At 32.9% G+C, this 11,308-nt stretch overlaps 1 protein-coding gene across 1 annotated transcript; it reads left to right on the forward strand.

Annotated features, from left to right (window-relative positions):
* The first annotated feature begins 2,464 nt into the window (after window positions 1-2,464).
* Window positions 2,465-2,911, forward strand: LOC143635379 (uncharacterized). Its single transcript, XM_077103230.1, has 3 exons — window positions 2,465-2,531; window positions 2,629-2,663; window positions 2,750-2,911. The coding sequence occupies exons 1-3, from the start codon at window positions 2,465-2,467 to the stop codon at window positions 2,909-2,911; spliced, it is 264 nt and encodes an 87-aa protein (XP_076959345.1).
* The last annotated feature ends 8,397 nt before the right edge of the window (window positions 2,912-11,308 follow it).

Below are 11,308 nucleotides of genomic sequence, written 5' to 3' on the forward strand. Positions count from 1 at the left end.
AGGATAAGATGTGGGGGTCGTAATTTGCAATATATGTAGTTAAATTTAAATTTTTTTTTAAAAAGTTAATTATATTAAAATTTAAAAATAAAAAATAAAATTGACATCGTCACTTAGCGTCAACTTTAAAAAAAAGATAAAAAGTTGAGTGACTTAATTTAATAAACGTGTTAAAACCTTTAATTTAATAAAAATATGAAAGTTGAGTGACTTAATTAAAACACTTTTTAAAGTTGAGTAACCTAATTGGAACACTTATAAAAGTTGGTTACTACTCTATGATGTTACCCATAAATAAAAATAATTAATTTAATTGATTTTAAATTTGAATGGTTTTAATTAATTTGAGAGGAAAAAAATTATGGAAATGACATAAATGAAATACCCTAAATTTGTTGACTTTCTCCTCACATGCAAGACACATCCAATTCTCTCACCATTTTAAAACATTTATAACTCTTTCATAGGACAATTTTTTTACTATAACAAGTATTTTTTTTATCTTTAATATGAGTATCATATTGATATAAAAGAATAGAAAAATTCGTTGGTTTTTATATACTGTGTTTTTGGTTGGTCATTGTGTTTTTCAGTTGAGTTTTCTAAACATTGTGTTATAGATTTTGGTAATTATGTTTTTTCAATTTATATTAAATATAAAATTTAAAACAAAAATTATGTCATTGTGTCCTTTGTTCGTAATTGTGTCTTTATGCTTATCATTTTATCTCTTATTTGTCATTGTGTCTTTCTACTTATCATCGTGTTTTAGTTATTGTGTATTATGTTCAGGGTCATTGCGTATTATGTATTTACCATCGTGTTTTATGTTTCAGGTTATTGTGTAATATGTATTACCATTGTGTTTTACGTTTCGGGTTATTATGCAATATGCATTCATCATTGTGTTTTATATATTAGATAATTATTTGATATTTTATCATTATATTTACATATCAGAATTACACAACGGTGTAATTTAGTTATTACAATTTTCACATTTCATCACTTTTGAAAAAAAAAAGAATAGAATGACCTAGTTTTTTTTAAAAATTTTATAAAACTAAGTAATACTGATATTAAAGAAAAAACCCATGTTATTATGATGATTTAAAAAAATGTTGTATGAAAAAGTTACACATATTTTAAAATGATAGGGGAATTAATACGTGTCTTGCATCGTAAGGGTGTTCATCGAATCAAATAATGAATTTCAAGTTAAATCAAATCGAAGAATCCGATTTTTTTGTCAGGTTTCGTGTTCGATTAAAAGTTGAACTATTCGATTCGTATTCGTATTCGTATTATATGTCTAATTCCAAATTCGAATACATTCGATCTGACTCAAGTTCACCTATGCCAAAAACCTTGAAAATCATAATCATAATTGCAAAACACATATATAAATTTAAATTAGTAGCTACAATGTCACATGTTCAAAACTAAAGTACAAATAGTATAAAATTCAAAATATTTAAAATGAGTAGTTAATAACACCGATAGTAATATTGGCTAAGAAACAATAGTATGACATATTGGGTTTACTAATTTTTAATGGACACTTATTATTTATGGATTTGACACATTAAAAAATAGTTATATATATATAATTTGAATTGGAATTTCAAATCGTATCGAATAAAATATCATAAATTCGTATTCGATTTATATACTCGAATTTGAATTTTTTTTAAACCGAATTCGAATCGAAACCTGAATACCCCTCATGTGGAAAGAGAAAATATGTATGCTGTTTTTATGTCTTTCCTTCTTTGATCCCCATTTGACACATGACGATCAGTTATGGATTTTCACTTTTTTCAATTTTGTAACCTTTTATAGAATAACTCTAATCCATAAATTTATAATATGTTATCTACAAACTCTAATCCGTAAAGGACTTCTAGTCAATGGTATTTTGATGGTGGGATAAGACTTAGTGATTCGAATCTCACAAGAAGGGTTTTTCTCAAATATTGAGTTTCCTCCTGAATTGGTGGCTTGGTGGTGGATATGATCACGTGGTACCACTAGTGGCACAATGATACTCCAGTGGTCCGTGAGTGATCCAAATTAATCGTTCAAAAAAAAAAAAACTCTATATTTTTCGAGGTAATTTTTTACAAATTAATCGTTCAGTCTATTTGGCTTGTGCATAAAAAAATGTATCTAAAATGTTACAAGTATTTTACAAACATCACATTAATATATTACATTCTTTTAAATTCTATAAAACTCATCTTTGGTATTAAGTTGGTAGGAGAATTGAAATGAATTAATTAATTTCCAAGGTGGCTGCTGATGCAATGATTCAACTGTAGCTGAGTTGAGAATCTAGCCTGACTCATAGTCGTTATAAATAGTATGGATGGAGCATCCCTTCACCTCACTTGTCATTTTGATTTCTTCCTCAAAACCAACAAAATCTTCTCTTCTCTTCTCCTCTTTTACACACTCAAAACTCATGGCCTTCCAACCAAAATCACGTTCTCTATGCTTCCTTTTGCTGCTTCTTCTGTTTCAACTCTCTGGTAACTCCTTCTTGCTCTCTAAATCCTGCATTTTTTTACTGCAAAATGCGTAGAATATATATATAGAATTAAACAAAAGGCTCTTATTTGCATGCAGATGGCTTCAATGGCGGCTCATCCTTGAATAGGAAGGTATGTATTGAGATACGTGCATAATATATATGCATATGGATGTAGGCGTTGTGTCGATATAATGTATATACTGTTTGTTTGTGTAGTTGTTGGTGGTGAATGGTTCGGTGTCAAAAGAAGCAGTTGTGAACATCCATGGCAAGAGTGGAAAAGATGAAGAGGAGGGTTGGGAGCTAAGGGCTGCACCATTGGGTCCAGACCCACTTCACCATCATGGTGCTGACCCCCAAAAGCCACGAACCCCTTGAGCCAGATGATAGATAGAATTAATTAAGTGGAACCCTCTTTTTTTGGATGTTAAGTTCATGCGGACAGTAGGATGACTCTATGGATGAAGTACTATTTGGTTTATCTTTTTGTTTTGATTTGTAGTTTAAGGATCGGTTTATGTGTTTTTTGGTATGAAAGTAATATATGGCCAGGGGAGCAATTTCATCTACTACAGTCTACAGATGTTGTTTACGTATTTTGTATTTACTCATTTTTCAGGTCGTTTTAATATAGTAGAGTCAACTTTTTTAGTCAACAGTTATACATACTAGGTTTAGATGGCTGTCCGGATAAAAAAAGAAAAAAGCATGCTTGTGCAAGATTGAGTCTTAAACTTAACCACATTTAGGTCACCAACTGAAAAAGCAGAGAAACGTGGAATCTTACACCATGATGCTATGCTTTCCCAAACCGAGTATGCCATATGACACAAATTTCATAAGTGGATCATCGGAAGTCTTGGAAAATTCCAAGCACATAGGACATAAAGTTGTGTTTACTTGAACGTTTCTTCGTGGGTTGAGATTCTTTCTAACGCAAGTTTTCCAACAAAACACATTGGTACTTTTAAACAATAAAGCCCTTCTAACCGATCCAACAGAAAATAACCAATCCGGCCTGGACCACTACCTAGGCCTGTTTATCAACTCCTGTTATATTTGTTTGACCAAGTTATTAATCACAATCATCAACCTAGCTTACCAATTACCTCTTCTGATATTTGTAGGAAGCCTTGCCCACACCTAGTCCCACACGGCTGCACCCCCAACCGACCGATAAGTCGATAACGATCCGCCAACAAGAACCCGAAAACCGAATTTTCTGTCCGTTGCAGATAGCACCTTTCATATAAGTTGGATGAACGAAACTCAGCTTATTGTATATAGTTTCAAACTGACAAGCTCACAACATTTTGGTTTAAATTTTGAGTTGGATTAAAACATTTGGCTAAAACAAGTGGAATACTATGTTCTTTAAAATATAATATATTTTGTAAAAACAATAAAATTCGAGAACAGATTAATTTGTTTTTGAAAGGTGCCGTTATATTAATAAAGCCAAGTAGCAAAACTAGTCCACATCAAAACAGGACATATAACTTTAAATTACCAAGTATTCCATTTGACTATTACTTTTTTCGATCTCGAAACTACCCGTATGAAGCTTTGTATTTTAATGTTTTCCACAATATGCATCGGACACATGTTGATTCTGTTGAAAATCTTGTCATATCCTACTCTCCATATACCTCATATATATTGTAACCTGAAAAACTGCTTGAATTAGTTTTGTTTGTGTTCGATACCGGGCCGGGCCCAGTTGACAATTCAACACATCATTGATGGAAAAGGTGAAGAAAGGCGGAAGCTTGCCCCAACAAGCTTTGTGTTGGAAACTATGTTCGTCTTCAAACAGTAAATCAAAAAGATATAACTATATTGTAATAGAGCCTCATTTAATAACCTCACAATTTAGGTATGACTGTTGGTAATTCAAGTTCCAAGTTTTTTTAAAGGTTAATTTGGATGAGAAAAATATTAATCAAACTCGGCTATTTGACAAAAATATGTAACAAAGTTTAGTCATTTATTTTGTAGGATAAAAAAAGAAGAATAAACCAAAAAGAAAAACACCGTTGGTTTTAGCCGGCCCTTGCACAAGAAAAAGTTGATCCAGGTTCTTCAATTCCCAAACCGCCATTAGTTCGCCAATTTGATCTTAGGTCCGATTCATGGCTCTTGAATTAGAAGATAACATTTGGTATGCAGAAATGACAAGGGAATGGAATGAATTATTGTGAGGGTTGAAAAATGGGTTTTTGATTAGTCAATGAAATTGAATCAATGATTATACAAGGAATAACATTCCATCAAAACCATTTATTTGCATTCCAAAATTTTGGTAAATTTCTTTAGTTTGAGGTAGGGGTTTTATTGCCATTTGTATTTCATTTTTGCGTTTTTATTTACTAAACAACAAAAAATAACAATTCATTCTATTCTAAAGATCAACCAAACTTGACAAAGAAATGATAATAATCCATTTCATTCATCTGTCCATTACATTACCTCACACTAAACAAACCAAAGTTCGATCCATGTACTCTAGTATGTGATAATGAGAAAGGTTAATCTCACCAATGTGTGAAACTATGCATTTATAATCAATACAATAAATATAATTACTAACCACCAACTACTACATTAAGTACACTCACTAATCATTTTTATATTATGTATATTTACTTTACCAATGCATCCATAATATCCCTTTGGTGGAGGACCAACACAAAAACATTGCCCGGAATTATTCAAATTGAGATAGTGGATGACTTTTTTAAAAATATTAGCCATCTAAAGCTTGGTTATAATAAACTTGGATAACCTTCCAGAAGCAACAAAATCCCTAATAAAGTGATAGTCAAGATATTGATATTTTGCTCTTTTTAGAGACACAGTATCATAAATAGAAACAAGGCACTTCAATTGTCATAAAGAAGAGTCAGTCAGTTAGGAGGTAAAACTAGAAGCTCACGTAAGAGGTGTGTAAATAGTGTCTCAGGCACCGTCACTTTGACTAGTCTCGCGAGAATTGTCTCCTAACTTTCGTTAAGTCTTAATGTCGCTTTAACTCTAACACGGGTATTAGTTAATGTCTCTATTATCCTCATAGTGACCTTTGTTAATGTGACACCCCGCTCTTCCACATTAACACCGTTAACCCAACTCCATTATATTACACATCACGCATAACATTTACACGAGTCAGTAACAAGTCACACACATGAGTCCGTCTGTGCGCATTGGTGATTAATGTCGAACCGGTTACGTTAATAACTTGTATGATTTAATTATTGCACGATAAGTGATTATGTGTTACATGTTTTTCGATATTATAATTAGTTATTAAAATTCTAGTGTAAAAAAAAGAAAATTTGAAGCGCGCTACGCGTCTCGTAGCCCGAAGCCTCGGCCTCCACGCGGCTCGGGGGACGACCAGATTCGGAACAAATTGTTTAAAACTTATTTTCAAACCCTAATCACCCCCATAACTCTTTCCAGCCATCTTTGGGCGAAAAACTTGAGTTCTTGGGTAACTTTGGGAGCATGTGGGTGATTAAGAAGATTAGAGTTCGTCGACATCATTGTTTGATTGTTAATTGTAAGTGTTTCATCAATATTTACTTGTTTACGTGCTTTTCTGTTGTTCGTGTTGAAAAACCCTAATAAGATATGAAATATTTTTGTAATATGGATGTTTTATGATGTTTGTGATGATGTTTGTTTGTTTATTGGTGTAGTAGAACATTAGGGTTGTCGTATACATGATTATTGATCGAGCTTTGTTGGAATCAGAATGCTGACATATTTGTCCTCGCTTATTTTTTTTACTGTAACTTAATGACAAACGATGATTTTTAATATATTCTTGATTTTAGGATATAGCTCGTCGATTCCAGTTTCCAAAAAGTTATGATTTGTAATTTTTGGATATACAGACGATAGGTTTTATGATTTAACAAGATTTTGTGTCTAATCTGATTTGGGAAGATGTTTTCTGAAATAACTTCCCGACATCATAACTTGAGATTGGCAAAGCCAAATGGGCTGGTTTCACTTCTGGAACATCACATTTTGAGCTAGGATTCTTATCCAAGTCAATACATTTTGTTGCGTAATCTGCTGAACGGTTTGTACCTATCTGCAATGATTGAATTATTGTGAGATTTTTATACATGATAAAAATATAACTAAAATTGTTTGAGAAACCTAATTTATATATTCTACTGTGATAAGTTTTGTAGAATTTATCTTTGAGTTTTGCATAGTGAATAAAATCAGTTTGTACGTGCTAGAATTTGTCTCGTGAACTGAATGATTATAAGTTAGGTTGTATGATGAATATTTGGTTGCTTTGCCATGATATGATGTGTGGATACATGTTAGAACTTTTTGGTATATTACTTATTATCACCAGCGAGTCATTGGGTCAAGTTTATGTTTATGTGTGAGTCCATAAGTGGGTCTTAGAGTCATGTGTTATTGAAAACACTCTTATAACTTAAACACTTGTACTAGGTAACAATTAACGAATCAAGTGCATTCATTTGGTTTGAGAAAAGTCAATTACATGCGACACCAGGTGAGTTCATGTTTTTCCTATTTGTATTCTGGATTGAAAACACAAAACTATTTTCGTATAATTGTTTTCTGGATTGAAAACAAAAAAGATTTGCCTATACTTGTTTTCTAGATTGAAAACTCGAAACATTTTCCTTGTTTTCTGGATAGAAAACATAGACTTACTTATATACTGGTTTTCTGGAGGAAAATGCAGCGACTTATTTTGGATTTATGTAGTTTCTTATATTTCACAAGTGTATACTAGATGCCCTCATAACACTTAAAGTCCTTACATACCTTGAAACGTTAGGATTGGATCACGGGGATATTTAAGTAGTACTACTGGGTTTGACAAACCCCACCTGCTATAACTCGAAAAGGTCGGACGGGTGTAAATTATCCTAACATACACGCGCCAATGTTTTGTGAAAACCTGGTAAGAAGGCTGACTGACAGTTAGCTTCGGTTCAAACGTCTAGTAGCTTGTAAATGGGTTAGCTACCCTAGTATATTTGAAAAGTGCTATATCTACTTATGCATACACTACTTATGCTACGTATACTATCTATACTATATATACTATTTTTTGCTACAACTTATGAACTCACTAACCTCGTGCTGACCCTAGAGTATTTATACTTGCCTAGGTTGCTAGATGTGCTAAGGAGCGGTTGCATTGCATATTTTAGGAGTCACATTTGTCGCATAAACTTTTATTTTACATTGTTTACATATGATGGGTTGTGCGTGTTTGAACACATGGTTTGTTGTTTATCTTAAAACGTTTACTTTAACGCTTCCGCAACACTTTAAAATTGTTTGGTTTGGATTTTGTGATCTCATGTTTGAATGAGACTTAAACAAATGTTTTGAATATTTTCATTTGGTTGTTTAGTATAACGAATGAGCTAGATCCTGGTATATCAAACGCCTCGCAGTAAAACTCCGTTAGTCGAAATTTAAGGGTGTGACAGTTAATTTCTCTATTATCCTGGCACGAACATTAGTTAATTTTCTGCAAGTTTAACTGTGACGTTAGTTAATGTCGTTGTAAGTCTAACTGTGACATTAGCTAATGTTGCTGCAAGTCTACCAGTGAGTGATGTGCACTGAGCAGTGTATGGAGTTTATCTTATATAAAACGAGCTAACATACCAAGTAATAAAAACCTAGAAAATCCTAAACCTGATCACTAACAACAGACAAGTGTACCTATTAATTAGTTGCAGAATAGCTAAGGAAGTCCAGGAATATCGAACCCAAGGAACACGACTGAATGATGAAACTAGTCCTAAAAGCAGATTAACTAATAATTCTAGAGAATTGTTTTTAATAATTTTAATTATATATATTTTAAAACTAATTATGAATTTACTAAATTACTTAAATTAAACTACAGAAGTAGAGAAATGACTACTTTAACTAAAGACTTTGACGAACTCAAATGCGAGAAGCGATTATATAGGCAATGAATTTGAAATGTGACGACTTGGACCTATTGTTTAAGGGAATTGCTAAAGAAATCGGGATCTAAAGATATGACACCATAGGAAACCTAATGAATCCTTGATCACTCTCCAGGTGTCACCTAAGAGGAAACCCTAAGGGGTGTTTTAATTACACCGGCTTGTTGGTTCACCTATCAGTATCACCAACTTTGACTAACTACCCTAAAAGACAGATTACCCGTCAGTTTCACTATCTCTATACACCTAATTGCACGGGGTAACCTAATAAAAATCTACTAGACATGGGTAAATAATGTAACTAGGGCAAACTCTAGGAAACCCTCATGTCCGAGCGTTAAACCTAAAACCCTAACAACATAGACAAACCCGACTACTTATCACCTGTCAGATATCTAAGTAGGTCTAAATACACACTTCTAATTGGCTACTACATGGTTGTTTCTATGGAAAATGAGCTTAGCAACCCACAAACAAGGAAAAAACATAAGTTATTAACCATGACATGCAACTATCAATGAAGGGCATTCAACAAGCATGCATGTGAATCAAGATTAAGCATTCAAACGGAAGTGTATATGTAATAATAACACCCAACAAATTGTTAAAAGCCTTTAATTAATCAAAAACCTAAATCCAAACCCGAAAACCCGATTAAGTCACAAACAATGAATAAAACATCAATCCAAGCCTAGACAACTAAGAGTTTAGCCTTAAATCATGTTCAATAGAAAAGATATGTCCAGAACAGTAGCAACATGGTCTGAAATAAGCAAGATATAACAATATAAATCGTTAACACAAACCCTAGACTCAATTAATAATCAAAGTATAGCACCGGTCTTCAGTCTCTCTAACCAAAAGTTTCTCCTTCATCAAAATCGTTACAAGTAGTAGGTTTAACGGTTAGAGGTGTATTATTTCATCTAGGGTTTGAAAAATTGTTTAAATAAGTTTTAACAAAGTTTTAGGCAACAAACAAGTCATGGCGCGTCGCGGGGAACTACGCCTGCCCTACCGCAACACACGGTTGACAAAATAGTCGTCCAACGTTAATTTGGTGAATTCTAGGGTTCTTCGCGTGTCGCGGGGGATTATTCTAAGTTCTCCGCAACGCACTTAGGAGCTGAAATTCAACAAATTTTGTTTTCATAAAAACTTCGTTTTACTCCCCGTTTTTTCCACGTCTTTATATTTCATCCCTATATCATGTCATCTTCCAATATCTTCATTTCCAATCCATTTTTTTTTTCTCAATTTTAATCTTTCAATCTCGTGCATTCTCCCATGTACTCGTTTCTTTATGATTTTGCCTTGTTTTCGCTCCTTTTCACAAACGAATCTCTGTAAAAACATTTAAATACTAAATATATGCTAATCCCGAACAAAATGTGATATAATATAACACAAAATATTATATAAATGAGTTTGAAAATGGATGTGTTTTGCAACACATAAGTGAAATTAGTTAATGTCTATCTTAATGTCGCACCAAATTTCATTGGGGACATTGTAATGTCGCAATTTATGTCTTAATGTTGATGTATGAAAATATTTTTTTTTCGGTAAAAGGGCATTGCCCTTGGTAAAATTTACCAAGAATTAACAAGTGATTACATACGAGTGCATCTCGCCCCTCCTAGACATTTGACCAAAGAGGGGTTTGACCACAATTCAAAAGAAAAACATACTAACTAGCCCAAGGGCATACATTTTGTTGCATACTTATCATTCCAAACTACAACGTAAAACTAAAGAAAGATGATCATAGTATCCTCTTGGCGAACCAATCTTCTTAACCGCTTACGTCTTCAATGTGTTTCATAAACCATTTGAGACAAACATTTGGTCCCAACACTGTTGGGTTAATAGTGTAATGCACGGGGCCACGCCCCAATCCCATTCTGGATGTGAACGATGCATCCCACGTGAGGCGTATAAATAGTAGACCCATAAGCCCATCAAAACCAGTCCCATGTAATCCTAGTAGCCCCAAACTTCTCCAAATCCATATCCAATATGATCCAGTAACCCCTTAATTATTTGTGGCCGCCATATACGGGTACCACCCCCCCCCCCTCCTTGTGAAATCTTTTTCTACAAGCCTTCATAACATAATATTTTCACACTTTAGCTTCTTAGACATATGCTCCAGCCCTCCTTCTTTCATTTACACCAAAACCCCAAGGTAATAATCCTATTTTTGATCATTTTAAGTTTGTTTTTATACAAAATATTAAGGTTTGATTAGTGAAAATTATATCTAACCATGTAAAAACCTTCAAAATGATCCAATAATATCTTTGATCCTAAACATGGTTAGAAATCATAATTAAACACTTTTTTAGCCAAAAAAAAACACGGATTATGAGGTTTAAATCACGTTTTTATGGTTTAAAAACTCGGTTTGAAACCCTAACCGAAACCCTTTGTTTCAAGGCTGGATGATTGATGTTCTATGATTGGTTTTGTGATATATGGCCTGTAGATACACTATCTAGATAGCTAAAAACCCGGAAAGGCGAGAAAATAAGTTCATACCGTTCAAACCATATCTTAATAAATGTTTTGACCTCATTACTTTGATCATTAAAATAAATCGTCATAACTTTAAAACTTGTTAATATTAATTCGCGTTAAACTTTATTTCAGTTATTAATTCGTTAATTCGTTAAACAATAATTTATTAGCTTATAATTCATTAAACCATTAAAAATAGCTTTATGTTTCGTAATCTTTTAATTTCTTTAACTTTAATTCGTTAACATAAATATTATTCGAGATA

Source organism: Bidens hawaiensis, unplaced genomic scaffold (assembly GCF_021521415.1).
Source record: "Bidens hawaiensis isolate Kalapana, Puna unplaced genomic scaffold, B.hawaiensis_p1.1 tig00007455_1, whole genome shotgun sequence".
NCBI lineage: Eukaryota > Viridiplantae > Streptophyta > Magnoliopsida > Asterales > Asteraceae > Bidens > Bidens hawaiensis.

What these genes read in the sequence shown, in the direction of transcription:
- LOC143635379 (XM_077103230.1), top strand. Translation starts at nt 2,465, where the DNA reads ATGGCCTTCCAACCAAAATCACGTTCTCTATGCTTCCTTTTGCTGCTT. An exon ending in TCTTCTGTTTCAACTCTCTG is followed by an intron (nt 2,532 to 2,628) that starts GTAACTCCTTCT and finishes ATTTGCATGCAG; the next exon opens with ATGGCTTCAATGGCGGCTCA. An exon ending in GCTCATCCTTGAATAGGAAG is followed by an intron (nt 2,664 to 2,749) that starts GTATGTATTGAG and finishes TTGTTTGTGTAG; the next exon opens with TTGTTGGTGGTGAATGGTTC.